Genomic DNA, 17,375 nt, shown 5'->3' on the forward strand with positions numbered 1-17,375 from the left:
AGCTATGTCGCAGTGCAACTATGGTAGATTGAAGAGACAAGAAATTTTGCAAGGTATCTTTTTTTTGCAACATCTCCTAAAATAAATGTTCTTACGAAGTTCATTATAACGAACCTCCGGTTTTCTAGTCCTGTGAACTTCATAACAAGGGTCTACGGTAGATATCTCAGACAAATAATGTTTTCCAGCTTTTCTCATCGTAGCTATAATTTTTTTGCACCAGAAAATTTCATTCAAATGTTTGCATGAAATATGTAATGGGTAGGCAACATTTCACTCCCATTATGCAATTCTGTAGCAGACCTTAATGCAGGTTTTTTTTACCCTGTTTTTGCCTTAGTTTCTTTTATTTTATAATGGGGTTACTGGCTTATGCACAATGACATTAATCCCTCAGAAAATGCCACGCCTTGAATATTCCCGAAAACTACCAAAGTTCAAAACCAGCTAAAGACGAGTGATTCTATTGAAATATTTATATTGTAATCCAATCAAACAAATGTACCAACTAATATTTCGATAACATTTTATTATTATTAAAAAATTATCTCCAGAAAGGATCAATCCCAATTTGAAACAAAATATTTACAAGCACATACACAACATCCTGAAAACACAAATTTCTATTTTGAATGCCGAAAATAATTAAATAAACTACCACGCTAAGTTAAGCATTATTAATGTGCATTTAAGTCCACAATATTTTTATATTTTAATCAGAGTGAAGAGGAAAATACTGATTTTTTAAATATGGATTAGAGACATACAGATACCAGTGTGCTGTTTTTAAATAACATTAAGGAAAACTCTCAGTCATACATGCCACTTCAAAAAAAATCGTTAAAAAAGACTACTTACACATGTGCAATTTATGGAATTATCATTAATCAACTGAAGGAAACTCTACTGAAAATTTGAGATATACTGGGACCCATGAGCTACAATTGACACCTCATAGACACCATTTCTGATGCTCATAATCAGATCCACTGGAAAGGCATCAACAAGAAGTTAGGCAAGGATGGAAAATCTTTTCTCCACTCATCACGTGCCAAAAATTCTATCCCTTGGAATGAATGGCACAAAGTTAAGTCTTCAGACAAAGAACACCACCTACAACATGTTGAAATTGAAAGTCAAACATCAATCATCTCGATTGATTATGGTGCCAGGGTGCTTGGGATGAAAGCACCAATACCTCAGCTTACTCGGGCAATTCGACGGCACCTATCATCCAATGTCTTTGGCATTGAAAATCACATTTGCTGCTGTGATCAGGAGGTGTCAGGTTTTTTGTTCTTTAATCTTGGGACATAATTCAAAATCCCTGGAATCATTGCTCTGACACAGCAAAAGTTTTCACAGCAGTTCTGTTCACTCACACACCATAATTATCATCATCAACAAACACATTCAAACTATATTGGTGGGTCCAGGAACAGTCGCAGCTGGAGGCTGATTGCCTGATCGCGTCAGCATCGATACCACCTGAAATAATTAACGAAAGCATACAAAGTAATACAAAACTGAATCTGTGTGAATTATGGATTTTCCTATAAAATAGACAGATATGAAAATAACTTAATATTAAAACAGGACTAAGATATTACAAAATACAAGTACAGGAGTTGCGGTGTAATGGTTAGCAAACGTAGCTATTCATCTATGTGTCGTACGTTCGATTCTCCAGGTAAATATTTTAATGCTCCTATTGCTATTAATTATATCCTTGACTATGCAAACTATAACTTGGCTCCAGAATTCACATTCGGAAAATGGTTGGCATTCAGAATTGATTTTTTGGCAAAAATTCTATTTTAAAGTCAGAAAAATTATCGATAAGTTAGTATTGAATTATATTTCAAATTTAATACTTAAGAAAAATGTAAAATTTACTTCGTCTAAACAGAAAGACATAGTTTTAGGGATAGAGCTTTACCAAATACTAATTAAGGACATATATTTGTATTTAGAGACTTTCAAGAGTAAGCGGAAGTGGTATCATCTCGTCTCGAGTCTTGTTTTAAGGCCTGTTTACACGATACATTAACACATACGAGTTTATGTACGTTTGCGTGAATGATTTTTGTGGACCGGAACGGAACATGTACAAATGCATGAACCAAATTAGAACAGGTTCTATTTTCTGTGCATGCATTCGCACAAGTTGGGTGGTTACACGGTGCATTTTGGCGTTCATTCTCACGTTCATACATATAGACATTAACCTGTACGTGTTAATGTACTGTGTAAACAGGCCTTTACAGACGAGTCTCAAGTCTCGCAGAACACTAATGCTGGTCACTGATCACCTTCAGCCAAATACCATAGATGTGGCTTGCAGGGTATTAGTTGTAGATGTACAGCATTATTTACTGAAATATTGATTAACAACATGGATAGATGGAGAGACGACTCAGAAAAATTATCTTTTTCGCTATGATACTCTGGGGAAGCCTAAATAAATGCACACTGCTTCCCATGCTGCCTCATCAGTTCCTTAAATATGAAGGAGCCTCAAAGACATAGGTAAACTTAACTTCACTATCAATGTGGGTGACTATTTGTAGTGCAATGATCACCTAAAGCACACATATGCTACACCTTCTAGCTCATAGGGTTGCATAACTCATTTTAATATGGAAAAAAGTAAATTAGAATTAAACAATTGCACCATATACAGACTGACTGGAAAATTGAATTCAGTTTGGCCTTTTTTGTACTCGGGGAAACTTTACAACAATAATCAAACAAAAAAGCTTTCTCAAACTGTAACATATAAATTTCATCCAGGCCACACAAAACATTTTGTGACTGGCAAAGTTCTTTACATCCATACCAGTCATATCATGTTTCCACTGCATTTTATGTATTATAAAATCACCAATTCTGGCAAACTTTCAGCCATATAAAATAAACTTTTAAAGATCCATTTTTCAATCAAATTACATTCGAAGCAAAACACAAATACGGAAATTCTAAAAAATTCTAATAAGGGAAACAACTTCTTTGGTGGATAGTTGCTAAAATCAACTTCACAATTTTATAAACGAGAAAGTCAAAAATATCAAAGAGTACTTTATAATCACAGTATCTCAATGAACCGGTATTGCTCACTCACTCGAAAGACTTTTGAAAGTATAATTATGTGCACACAAAAATGCAAAAATAATTCAAAAATTCCTCAGAGAAAAAAATCTTTTGCCTCAATAGGGATTTGAACCCTCTGGCCAAGGAAAATGATTTTTTTCTATCAGAAATTTTCGCATAATTTGTGCATTATGGGTGACTCTGTAAAGTTACTGTAGCTAGTTCCTGTATTATTAAATGTAAATATAATTTACTCAAGAATGCATGAGTCAAAAAATCTTATATTGAGTGAATTGAAGAATTCTCCAATAATACTTAAAAATAAGAGAAAAAATCAAAACTTCATAAGGAAAATAATAAAATATTTCCTTGCTACTTCAGAAACACACATTCCTTAAAAGCATTTTTAAATGACTCACATTTTCAGCGACCTGCTTACGGAAGAAATCTGACGTCATAGAGGACAGGGTTGTGGTGATCTTTTGACTATGTCCAACTTTACATTGAATATAGCCATAGAGATTAGCACCATTCAATGCTAAGGCAATTGAGACCAGCAACTGAAATTAGTAAAAAAGAAATTTTAAAATTAACCACCAGAAGACATGGGGTCGTTCATTTACATCGGAAAACGCATTCATATTAAGAATTTGGCAGATGGGATGAAATGGCTTGTATATAAAGAAAAATAATGCTGTAAGTTTCAATATGGGTACCATCACAGGGGTAGGTGCAGAGCGAATTAGAATGCCATCCATCAGCTTCAGAATTGGCAAGACCATTACATAGAAAATGACCACGACATAGCACATTCTAAGGTTTCACTCTGAATTTCCTGTTGATTCAAAATCAATCAAAACACATGATTAACATTTCATTCCATTTGACTGTTCATGGTAATTGCACCAGGCTCTGTGCAGATTTTGTTCTATGATGTATGGATACTGGAATTCCATGTCAAGTGCACTGACAAGTTATATCTAATTTTTCCAATAAACCAGCTTAAACATGGCTTAAAAATATATAAGTTTCTCGATACTACGAAACACAAAATAAACTTTGATTGAGGCTACCAAATATATATTCAGAAATGTACATGGATTTTTCATCCTGCAATCAAATTTAAATACTAACCCTTTTTGCCAAGAATATTGGTTCTATTAATGTCAAAAATTAGGATTGGTCAACTGGAAAATTCCACCATACGTGGAGTTTTCACTAACCTCCTCTTAAGTTAAAGGAGTAATTACTCATTATAAGCACTTGCATTTGACTTAATGAAGAATTAGTTGTTTGCATAAAAAACCTAATTCCAATATTTAACTTTCTCGGAAAAAATTTGAAGGAGCCCATGGTAAAAATTTTAACTGTAGGTTATTTAATCCTCAAGCGGATGCGTCTGATACCTTTAAACAACTGTGCGCGTGGCACACTTTGTCCTTGATATATGCATTTATATGATAACACCCAATTTTTGTTAAAATGCATCTTTATTTGTAGAAATTAATTCAAGCATGTACATTTATAGGTGACGCTGATATAAAGGTACACGGGTGGTACACGGTGGTCACGCGGCATAATTTATACGCCACGTATGTCAGGTCCCTCTTGCCGATGTAAAAGCATATTGCTACAATATTGTGCTTTAAAAACTCACGCTATAGACAGTCTAAATGATATGGTAAGAATGCACCAGGCCATTCAAGAAAAGCAAAGCACAAGGTACACGGCCAGCTGCGTATCACCAGTGGTGCACAAAGTTCACCACTATTGTTGGTTCCTCTTACTGATCTAAAAATAAATACAATACTTCGAGCTCTGAAAACTCGCACTATCAGAGTCAAAATACATTATAAGAACACATGAGGCTGTGGCGGCCGCACCTCCTGCCTCGCCGCCACATCGCTTGCCCGGAGGCAATTTAAAGCGCGCTCCGTCATCGCTTCCTTCCAACAGTCCAGATAGCCCAGCGGTAGCGCAGTCGCCTCCCAAGCGGGCGGCCCGGGTTCGATTCTCCGTGCCGGAAAGTTTTATTACTTAATTTTTCTGGCCTTCTAGAATTCCCTTCTAGAAGTTTCTTTAATGTTCAAGAACAGCAAGATAGAACATACTGGAAGTTGGCAAACTGAATAAATACTGCGGCCTTTCGGCCGGCAGTTCAGTGTGGAATTGTACAGAATTCAATAAACATCGTCCAAACCATTCCATCGAATCTTCATTGTTAGCAGCCTACATCGACTCCTGCTACAAGGCCATTCTAGACCAGAATGCACGTACAATGTTGAAATCCTTGGTTTTCGAAGATTGGCGTACTTTATGCACCAGCGCCCTTGTTAGAGGGTTAAGGAGGCAAGAGAACAAATTGATTTGGTACACAATCTGTAAACATTTCAAGCAGAACTTTATCAAAACACTTAAGTGAAAACACTTGAAAAGCAAAAAAGCCGTTAACTCCCGATACTTCCACAAGAAAACTAAAATGAATCATGCAAGTCTATCCATGTTTCTTTTCCCTATCATTGTCTTGAACAGCAGATATGTACAATGTTTTTAATAACGGGCTACATTACCCAATGTGAGCGAAAATGTTATAGAGTGTTTCAAGATAATTAAATGACAATTAGTGGCTCAGGCCAAATGAAATAGCTTCAGGGGCTGCATCAATATTTTGCCAAACCCTTGTTCACGGTGGCATAACTAGGAATATGCTTTTAGGGGGGATGTGGAAGTGCAGCCCTCACACCCGTGGTGTACAAAGTACGCTGCGCAACTGGCCGTGTACCTGGTGCTTTGCTTTTCTTGAATGGCCATGTGCATTCTTACCATATCATTTAGACTGTCTATAGCATGAGTTTTTAAAGCAAAATAATGTAGCAAAGTCCCACCTCTCCCTCCCTGTTTGGGGAAAATTTTGTAAAAATTACATGCCTGCAAATACATTTTAAATAATTTTGCCACTTAAAATTTGTGTATCACCAAAAGTTCATGTTAAAATTTTCTATATATTCAAACTAGACAATATTTTTGAATACTATTTTTACTTCTCCGAGGCTTTGGGGGAGGGGGGGGGATCTATCCCCATCATCACCATAGTTACTCCACTGCTTGTTCAGTTCACTCTGCACAGATATTTCAAACATGCCAATTTTCTTTATGATAATTTTACCTTTCACACACTACCGCAAACATTTGCTTAAAATTATCACAGTGGGTCACTTACCAGCCACTTAAACTTGAGGCTGAAGAGGGCCAGTAGGAAGAAAATAGACCAGATGACAGGACACAGGATGAGTCCCAGCCAGAAGACCCTAGATTCAGACGCTTGAATGCGGTTCTGTTGGATGCCCTGACAAAGAGAGGAGGGGGTGATGGGATGGATGAAGACACAGGTGATTGGACGACAAATAGGAGGAGAGAATGCAAAGGAATAGAATTAAGAGGTTATATAGGCAGAGGAAGTCACAGGCAATACAAAGAAAGAACAAAAAGGGGACACTTAATTAACAGTGTACATAGAAACATACACATCGCAGATTCCTCTAGCACAGGGGTCTCCAAAATACAGCACGCGGGCTGGATCTGGCCCGCTGAGGGCTTTCATCCGGCCCGCGCACTCATTTCAAGTAGCGCACGATTCTCGCTCGTTAAGCTCTGTGAGATGCCGCTGGGAGCATTGCAGCGCTGTACTGCACGTCAAAGTCACCTTCAACTGTTCGTAAATAAGAAATACACCACCAGATACTTCAGTGGACGTTAGTATCGTATACTTCAGTCATCGGCGAATTTGCTATCTAGCCCGCGGGGCGATTCAGAACTTGGAATGTGGCCCTCGTGGCCTAGTAAATTGGAGACCCCTACTCTAGCAAATAACTTATATCCTAAAATGATCCACTAATATGACATCTAAAGCTAGAATTATAATGACAATTTTTGTGCCTAATTTACGTGGTGCAATGAATATTATATGTAAGTTAAGGAAATTTTTGTGATACCACGAAGAAACTAGTAGATATGTAGTATAGTTGGCAGCATAGCAGCGGATACAGAAAAAGTCAAGGGGGGGGTCACACAAAAGATATGTTGGCTACCATTACTTTTGTCGTAAATGCAAATAATTATGTCACATGCTAGTTTTAATAAAGTTCCATTTAAACTGATAATACGCATATACAAGAGAAGGCCATCTTATGATATAAAATAAGTTACTATTGTGGTTCTGCAATGTTAGGCAATACATTCGGCCCAACAAGGGGTGGGCACGTGTCCCCTGCACACACCATATGTATCCACCACCGCAGCAGCAGTTAAACAACAGCAACCAATAAATGCTACCTTGATCATTTTAAAACATTTTACTTCACATTAAATTCTTCTGAAAGTTCTTGCACAAGTAAGTAGCCAAAAAATTGCTATTCACCTTAATTCTGGCCATCAAAAGTACAAGTTATTTGAAAGCATTATCCAATCCCAGCCCAAACATGATCAAATACAATCATTTCCAGAAATCTTGACCAAGAAAAGAAATATTACTGATTTTCATATTCAGATTGCTACTGAGATGGGGGCATCATAACAGGAAGGGCTACAAGATGTACAAGTGGTGCACTAATTGGGCTATTTACTGGAGTGTCCAAGGATCAATTCGTAAATAAGAGCAGAAAAGCTGATGGGCATGAAACTGCTTCAACACCAAAGCCAAATAAAGGTTGTGGAATTAACAAGGTTTTCTTCACTTCCTCTATATATAAGGTAATTAGGACATCAATTGTTGAGTCCATGATAAAATCTACAAATGGTAATTTCCACACCTTGATTCAAAATTCAACGACCGACCATGGTTTCAACATATTATATCATTTTCGAGGTAAACCTTGTCACCTTTTGTCACCTTGGAAATTGCATAATATGTTTAACCCTTTCGCTGCTACAAGCGGGAATACCCGCAAAAAACATTATGGTTATTGCCTGCGACATGCGGGGATATTCCACGACTTTCAAAAAACTTTTCCTTTCAACACGACATGCGGGTAAATATCTACGTTTTCGAAAAATCCTCCCTTCGGTCGTAGGTGCTGTCATCTGCTCGAAATTCTAGCGGAACTACGTCCATTCGTGCGGCGACATTCAGCAACGTCAAATGAATGATTCAATTCATTTTTTTCTGGATATTAGGCAAAATAATGGAACCGATGAAAAGTCTATTGGAGCAGCAAAAGGGTTAAACCATGGTCGCTTGTTGATTTTTGAATTGCCATTAGTAGTTTTTATCATGGATATATCGACTTCCACCAAGTCAAGTCTGAAACGATTTCATACGTTCAAATGGTGACGTGACTCAAAACAGGTTCAGCATCAAAAGGAATCAAAATCAAGGATTTTAACGAGCAGCAAAAAAAGCAATCAAACATATCAAGAATGATAGATAATTATAACATCAAAACCACCATTGAAAACATAAATTCACTAGGATGAGGGAGAATGAGTAAAAAAAATGAGAAAAATAAATGCACAATAATTCAATTAGTAATTTAAATACTTAGTAGCAGATAATGAAAAGCAATGGAACAGTACTAACTGTTACCATATTATCAGTACCCCTATCTCTCTGGGGCAAAATAATAGAAGAGGATCTATCACTAATAATATCTATTAATTTCAACAACACCAAAAACATATTTTCACTATCCTACAGAAAATATTTGATGATATTTCCCGCAGTGAAACAAAATTTTAGAATGCCTAGCATCTGACTTTGCATCAAGATAGAGCAACTAAAAGCCATTACTATACAGCAATCGTTTCATGAACAATGTTAAGCAACAGAAATCCATAAAAATTCAAATGCTCACTGTAATTTGGTCATATTTTCCTCCATCACATAACTCATTAACCTGAAAAAGCATGCATGTCATAATGAACCCAAAATTCCATTTGTTACAGGATTCGACAAGGGTACCTGATGGCGGGATGATTTATTTTATGCTAAGGTACTTTCTAAACCAACAGATGAAATTGAACATTCAAAAGAGCCATAAAAGCCACATAAATTTATAACTGATAGAGATGGCTTGTAAAAATCAGTAATTTTGTCTAATATGAAAGGTGACCAAGGGGGTAAAGTCCTCCCCCTGAAATGAATAAAATTATAAGCATTAAAGCTGACTACCAACCACTTCTTGGAGCTGTTGCTGCAATTACTACCTATTGACCATTAATTTCTCAAATACCATATTTCCCGGCCGATAAGACGCACTTTTTTTCTCCTAAATGTGCTGTAAAATTTGCCTGCGTCTTATGCGCCGATGGTATACGGATATCACGGGTATAACTTCGCCCTATAATAAGCAACCATTTTGACAGGATAAATAATTACCATTAAGTATTTTTTAGTGTATCAGGCATTGAAAATAGTTCAATTCATTAAAAATTTTGATAATAGCACTCTTTTGAGCAGGTTGTTAGAAATAAAGTTTTAATACGTCGATGTCTAACTCCCTTAAAAAAATTCCCGGATAAATCAGAAATGCATACAATGTAGCATGTTTAGTTTAATCTTGCAATGGGTGCTGCTGCAAAACTTACATACATTGAGCCAAAGGAGATGTCATCTATATGCTAATACATTGTATCTCTCACGATAAACTCACGAGTCTACCGGCACCACCGGCACTCAACCTTAGGTAACAATGTATGAGCTCTGTGTTCAGTCAGTTCAGGCGTAATACGTATCTTTCTATTTAGTCTGCACATGTGCTTCTAAGCACAGAAACTTGGTAATTTCTGTATAAAAAGTCAAAATTGGAATAACCTAATGGGATCTAAAGAGAGAAGATTGTCGTACAGTATTGCGTTTAAACTTGAAGTCGTGAAATATGCTTAATAATATAATATGCTTAATAATATATATGAAATATAGTCGGAACACGGCAACCGGGCAGCTGCAAGGCGTTTCGGCCCACCTCCAACCGAGAAGATGATACGAGAATGGCGGAAGCAGAAGGTAGATTTAATGAATGCAAATAAGAGTAAGAAAACTTAACGTTCATGTTCTCCGAAATGGCCAAAGCTTGAGGAGCACGTTAAGACCTGGATAATAAATCACAGGAAGAACGGGATCACTGTTTCAACAAAAATGATTTTAATAGAAGCGAGAAAGTTGGCGATAGATGTCTATTGCCGATTTTTCTGGGACAACGTCGTGGTGTGAAAGATTTATGAAGAGAAATGGTCTGTGCATGCGTACTAAAACCACAATAGCACAAAAACTGCCACCCGAATACGAAATAAAAATTATCGAATTCCATAAATACGTACTTAACCTGAGAAAAATGAAGTGTTTTGAAATAGGACAGATAGGAAATATGGATGAGGTTCCCTTGACATTTGATGTGCCATCAAATAGAACTGTGGACGTTAAAGGTGCAAAGACAGTTACGATAAAGACTTCCGGCAACGAAAAAACACGCTATACTGTTGTCCTTGCGTGTTGTGCTGATGGTTCAAAACTCCCTCCTTTGTTGATCTTTAAACGAAAAGCGCTGCCTAAGTGTACAATTCCACATGGAATTTATATTCATGTTCATCCTAAGGGATGGATGGATGGAGAGGGTATGAAACTGCGGTTGCAGAGGGAGTGGTCCCGGCGTCCAGGTGGACTTCTGAAGAAATCGTCTTTGTTAGTGTGCGATCAGTTTAAGGCCCATATAACGGAGTCCGCAAAAATCCTTGCTACAGAACTGAAGACGCATCTTGCTGTGATTCCTGGTGGATTGACTTCTCCACTGCAGCCTTTGGAAGTTTCAATCAATAAACCATTCAAGGGATTTATGCGTGAAGAATGGATAAAGTGGATTGAGGCACCAACTCACGATTTCACACCGACCGGAAGAATGAAACGGCCGTCAATTTCTACCGTTTGTGAGTGGGTGAAAAAGTCCTGGCAGAAAGTAAAAACTGAGACTATCATAAAGTCTTTCAAAAAGTGTGGAATCAGCAATGCGCTAGATGGAAGTGAAGATGACATTTTGTATGAGGAAAGTGACGACTCCCGAGAAAATATCCACGATATCTATAATATATATATATAATATATTTTAGCAGCAGTGATGAGGAATTTCTGGGGTTCTATGATGAATAAACTCTGATATATTTGCTCATTAATAATTTTAAAATTTTTTAATATAAGAAGTTCCGTTTTTATGTAAAATGTTATCATTAAAATTCTTTTTTGTATTATCCAAGTATTTTAGTTTTTTTCGTAAATTTTAACCTGAAAAATCCAGGTGCGTCTTATGCGCCAGTGCGTCTTATAGGCCGGGAAATACTGTACTTTCTTCATTTCTTTTTAATTTCACATTCATTTCATAAACTAGCAGGCCACCCGGCATTGCTCGGGAAGGATAGTGCCCACAGAAGTGGGTAACTTGGAACTTGGTCACATAGCACAATTTTTATGTTTCCCCTTTGACTACTCGGTAGGATATCCAACCATAGAAGTTGTATGATGTGACATAACTAACAGTATGCACCAACGTACCAACTTAGTTTGACATTCATGCAGCCGTAAGGAAACGCATAGCAAACACACGTACCCTCTTTTTTATATACAGGTATATTGATAAAATATCATGGGGTACCCTTATTTCAAATTTCTCAGCCTCTGCAAACATTAACCTTGGCCTCCCACAGACAATTTATAACCACCACTGATGTAATTAATGATTAAAGTATTAAATACTATCAATTTTCTAACACAAAAAATATCATATTTCATAAGGCTTCATCATGCAAAATTCTTCAAAAAGAGGGGAATATGAACACAATGAACTTCATTTTTAATTATAACACATCAATGCAATAGGCCATGTTCAATAATAGTGGAATATGTTACGCCCAACTACCAAGGAAAATAAGGGGACAGAATAGATGGAAAAGATGAATGGGATGTAGAGTAGGGCGGATCGGAAAAATCGATTTTTTTCAAATCCATCTGGCCCAATGAAAAAAAGTTGTGGGACCAATCAAAAATAAGGCCTGAAGAATTTGAGACCTCTAGGTGAACCCCTGACCCTCGCTCAAATGCAATTTAGGGGGGGAAGGTCGAAATTCGAAAAATATAGTTTTTTATGGTCATTTCCCATAGATTTTGCCGAGTTACTGCCCTTTAGGGCAAAATTTTCATGCATTTTGACGTATCTGCCACCATTTAGCCACAAAATGCCTAATTTGAGTCCGCGTCCGCGAAGAAAATATTCCAACGCCCACGCAGCGTCGCGGATACAACAGCCGCAGGCCGATCCCCTCCCCTCCCCGCTCGCTTCTACCCCTCCCACGCCTCCAATACAGCAAAATTCATCCCGCGTATGCTGCTAGGAGGTCGTTTATCTTTGATAATATAAATCGGAAGATGGTAGAAGGTAATAAAGGAAGCTTAGTGAGACGACTTGTCCCTTATTAGGCGCCTCCTCGGGGTTAACCAAATCGATGTTACCAACTTTTAGACAAGTGATGAAATAGTTTTAGATCCGAGAACGCAGGAAAGGAGCCTACGGTCCATGAGAAGGCCTCTCGAGTGGCCATAAAGGTGTGCGAACTATGGTGACGCTTCCCTTCCATTATGTGTGTGACTAAATGGATTTAGCGGTACCACAGAAAGTACTAAAACTTACGGAAAATGCGAATAGTCCAAAAGTAGGGTTTTTGCTGAAGTAAAAACTCAAGCACTTTTGAAAGAACATTTGAAATTATACGATATTTTTGCGTCTAAGTGCAAGAAGGAGCATTAGGTTCCCCCAATGAAGTAGTATGTTGAGAGACCAGCGGACGAAACTAAAGATGATGGCTGCTGGATTGAGTCCTTCAGAAACTCGACAACTGAGGAAAAAAAAGAGAATCGTCGGAGAGCGTTGAGTCGACATCGTCAATTCTTGTATGGGAAAATAGTATCAAAAATTTTCTTCACCAGATCATCCGAAGAAAATTAAACTGAAGTGAAATCATCCAATTTTTATCTCTACGTTCCTCATCAAATAAAAATTCAGGACTAAACTCAAACTGGAACTTCTGCGTGGAAAATGCGTCTGCCAAATGTGATAGAGGTATATTCCAGAAGTGATGTCTGATGTCTGATGTATAGAGGTATATTCCAGAAGTGATGTCTGATGAAAAAAGGCAAGAGCACTTATCAATCCCAGTTTAGAGGGGAATGTGTTATGATAGTTGAAGAAACAGGGTCCCACTTTTGGGTTTGCCTCCCCCGTCGGAGGATTAGCAAATGTTATAAAATCTGCGATTCTCGATTCCTTTCCGAGTGAAAATTAGATACACAAAAATAAAAAGGATTTGAATGCGATGGTGAATACCGGCAAATGTGTTAGAGGTATATTCTAGAACCAAGAAACAGCAATGATCGTCCCCGCAAATTTAGCGGACGCAAAAATCATAACTTCGTAAGAAACATCCAAGGTAATGTGCAAGAATTACTTACGTAGACAGAAAAAGATGCTAATTATTGTGAATACGAAAAGTAAGGTATCAAAGGGTGTCATCAAAGGGTTACATTTTTATGGAGTGAAAGACTATACTTTTGTCTGATGAAAAAAGGCAAGAGCACTTATCAATCCAAGTTTAGAGGGGAATGTGTGATGTTAGTTGAAGAAACAGGGTCCCACTTTTGGGTTTGCCTCCCCCGTCGGAGGATTAGCAAAAGTTATAAAATCTGCGATTCTCGATTCCTTTCCGAGTGAAAATTAGATACACAAAAATAAAAAGGATTTGAATGCGATGGTGAATACCGCCCAAAAAGGAGGCATCATCCCTATGCTAAAAGCATAATTCCAACATCCCTTGCCGTGATAGTAAACACTTCTCGGGATTCCCACCGGGTTAATTTTTCCATAATGGCAAACGTTTCAAGCTCCGACTCGGGGCTCATCATCAGGGATAAATTTCGTTGAATCCCGAGAAGAGTTTACCCACATCATTCGCGGGGAAAGCATCAAATCATATTTCATCCCTTATAGAGGTCTATTTGCTAATTGCACTAAGTTTACTTAGATTTGCGATATAAACATTGGAAGGGCAATCTAAGGACCGAATTTGCGTTGTTGACATATTGGAGAGAGACCACAGTACCTCCGGCTACATCTGACCTTAGTGCTGTGGATTTTCAAAAATCTATTGATGAACGTTCAAATTTGAAGTTAAATATTTCTTTTTATTATACATACGGACGAGAGATTCGTGAAAATTTTCACCAAAACTTTGTTGACAAAAGCGAAAGACGAGGAATGACACTGATATAAGAAATACAGATTGGAAAGCAGGTAATTGAAAAATTCTTTCGTGATTGTTCCTCCACAGACGATACTGAAAAATTAAATATTTAGAATAACGAAGTAAGACGCACTTGGTGTGAATTTTAGTGCATTTGGCGCGTAGGAGAGGCTTGCGGGGAGGGGACGCGAGCGGCTTTCGCCCAAAATCCATTTAATCACATCTGTCGGACAATGCCGAAATTGGAGCGCATATCCGAAGTTAGCACACCTTTACAGCCACTCGAGAGGCCTTTTCATGGACCGCAGGCTCCTTTCCTGCGTTCTCGGATCTAAAACTATTTCATCACTTGTCTAAAAGTTGGTAACATCGATTTGGTTAACCCCGAGGAGGCGCCTAATAAGGGACAAGTCGTCTCACTAAGCTTCCTTTATTACCTTCTACCATCTTCCGATTTATATTATCAAAGATAAACGACCTCCTAGCAGCATACGCGGGATGAATTTTGCTGTATTGGAGGCGTGGGAGGGGTAGAAGCGAGCGGGGAGGGGAGGGGATCGGCCTGCGGCTGTTGTATCCGCGACGCTGCGTGGGCGTTGGAATATTTTCTTCGCGGACGCGGACTCAAATTAGGCATTTTGTGGCTAAATGGTGGCAGATACGTCAAAATGCATGAAAATTTTGCCCTAAAGGGCAGTAACTCGGCAAAATCTATAGGAAATGACCATAAAAAACTATATTTTTCGAATTTCGACCTTCCCCCCCTAAATTGCATTTGAGCGAGGGTCAGGGGTTCACCTAGAGGTCTCAAATTTTTCAGGCCTTATTTTTGATCGGTCCCACAACTTTTTTTCATTGGGCCAGATGGATTTGAAAAAAATCGATTTTTCCGATCCGCCCTAATGTAGAGGTACCCAGGTATTCTTAAAACTTTGAAAGAAGCAGGGAGGTTGGTGGAGTGTTAATGAGGACAAAGTAAACTCAGTATGTGAATATTTAATGAGAGGTAGGCATCAGAAGAAAAAATACAATCACAGGAAAGAAGTATTTAAGTATGAGCATTGTTTACTAGGTGCTGGATTCAAAATGAGTAAGCCAAGAACATTATATATTATTATTTTCTGTCAAAGTAAATGTACCCTTTTCCATACTAAAAACATTAAGATAGATTGGGCACAAATTCAGATTAATTTATTTTTATTATGACGCACTTCACAATATGATGGAATGGGCATGCTATTCCCTTTGCCCACAGTGCTTCAAAAAGATATGAATACATATTTTCAGTTTAAATTTCCATATCATCAATGCATGTCACTCCATTTATTTTATAACTAAAGTTATATCTCATGAGTTGATGGTCATGTAATTCCTGTCATGCTATATCAAAAATGAAAGAATTACTTGTCCCTTTTGCTGCCCTCAGCAGAAACAATAGGCATCTAATATTGAAGGTATGACACTACAGGAGAGTATACACACACCAAGGATGAAATTTGCCATAAAATAATCATTTAGCTTAGCTAACCCCACCAAGCCATCTTCTTTCACAGGCAAATCTCATACTGCTAAACTTGCCCTTAATTATCCATTGAGCTTCGGATATCTAACGTGTAGCTACAGATTCGCGTCATAAAATTGACCGTTCTAACAAAAACAGTCGTATCTCCGAACTTATGCTAGATTTAATCAATTAATCTATGTGCTGAATGGGATCATCCTTCGTTTCCAGGCTTCCGTGAACATATCGCATCAGTCGTTACAATAAAGGTAGCTAAACCTTAGAAGATGTACTAATAACTCTGAATTTGAATTACGAAGAAACGCAATGGAAAGGGGAGACATTAAAACTAATCTAGTAATGTCATCTCTTAAAATATCTGAGGGAAGTAGTTAACTAGAATAACTTATTACCGGGGGTACGAAACAATATACAGTTGTACCGTATTTTACATTTTACCACAAAAGTAGACAGCTCAATTTTCACGCACATAATGGAGAACTCATTGAAAACCTTACCTTTCTTGATTCGTATACCCAGTGGCTTTTCCCATCATCATCGACATAGTTCCACCACCTGAGGCCAACCATCAGCCGGCCTGAAAATCCAATGATCAAGAGCGAAATTACTTTATTTTCCAAAGGTGCATCAATATCAATGATAACCATAAAACACGCAATTAACCTGTAATGTTCTTCACAGTCCAGAAGTCGAGGGAAAGCAGTAGCACAACAACAACAAAACTAGTTATAAAGCTATTGCTGAACCAACCACAAAATAGGTAGGTAATAAGGGCTGATACTCGGAAGAAGAGATGAAAAAAGGTCACATAAGGGTGCCTGAAAAAGGAATACATAGCGAGCTGACGTGATAAAAGACAACCATCTAAGGAGACATCGTAATGTCACACACTAACTTGTAAGTCCTTGGATTTATTTCTTCTTCCTCCCCGAACTCGATAGTATCGTCTTCTAATAGAGGAGCCTATAATAGGTCGGGGAAATAAATCGGCAAAAGATTAATAACTTATTACCGATAGTATACAAACGTATTACTGCGTCAACACCCTTCAGACATTTTGACGATATCAACAACTTCCATATTATCAATGTAATACAATTTGAAAACAGAATAGTCATATTTATCTTCAAATTTGAGAAAAAATAGCTTTTAATTCCAACTGTCAGCGAGTTTTACATATAAAATACTTAAAGGAAGAAAACTGGTGACACTTACAGTGGCCGACGCCATGATTGATTAACACGTGTGAAACAATTGAAAAATGAAAAACACATGTCACCATCTCATTCAAATAGCAATAACCTGTGAGTTTACTTTCTCTAAAATATTTACAGAAGGTTGATTTTAAGCAGTTTTTTTTCAGGTATAATCAATTACACCTCGACCTTTATATAGATGTATACTCTTATGTACCTATCTCATCGACGGTTTGATAACCTGTGACGCATGAAAGTCACCTGCAGTAACATTGTAGTCTGATATAGTCAAC

At 37.7% G+C, this 17,375-nt stretch overlaps 1 protein-coding gene across 3 annotated transcripts; it reads right to left on the bottom strand.

Annotated features, from left to right (window-relative positions):
• Positions 1-240: 240 nt before the first annotated feature.
• Positions 241-17,142, bottom strand: LOC124168940 (uncharacterized Golgi apparatus membrane protein-like protein CG5021). Of its 3 annotated transcripts, XM_046547354.1 has the most exons (8): positions 17,102-17,142; positions 16,782-16,849; positions 16,550-16,704; positions 16,384-16,463; positions 8,940-8,981; positions 6,311-6,436; positions 3,510-3,650; positions 241-1,488 (listed from the first exon to the last, which is right to left on the bottom strand). In XM_046547354.1, exons 1-8 carry the CDS (start codon positions 17,114-17,116, stop codon positions 1,414-1,416), a joined length of 702 nt encoding a protein of 233 aa, XP_046403310.1. In that variant the 5' UTR covers positions 17,117-17,142; the 3' UTR covers positions 241-1,413. The 3 variants fall into 3 exon arrangements, with proteins under 3 accessions (XP_046403310.1, XP_046403312.1, XP_046403311.1); XM_046547356.1 differs by lacking the exon at positions 8,940-8,981 and having other exon boundaries at positions 6,311-6,424; XM_046547355.1 differs by lacking the exon at positions 8,940-8,981.
• Between the last annotated feature and the right edge of the window lie 233 nt (positions 17,143-17,375).

The sequence above is a fragment of the Ischnura elegans genome, chromosome 12 (genome assembly GCF_921293095.1).
Source record: "Ischnura elegans chromosome 12, ioIscEleg1.1, whole genome shotgun sequence".
Classification (NCBI taxonomy): Eukaryota; Metazoa; Arthropoda; class Insecta; order Odonata; family Coenagrionidae; genus Ischnura; species Ischnura elegans.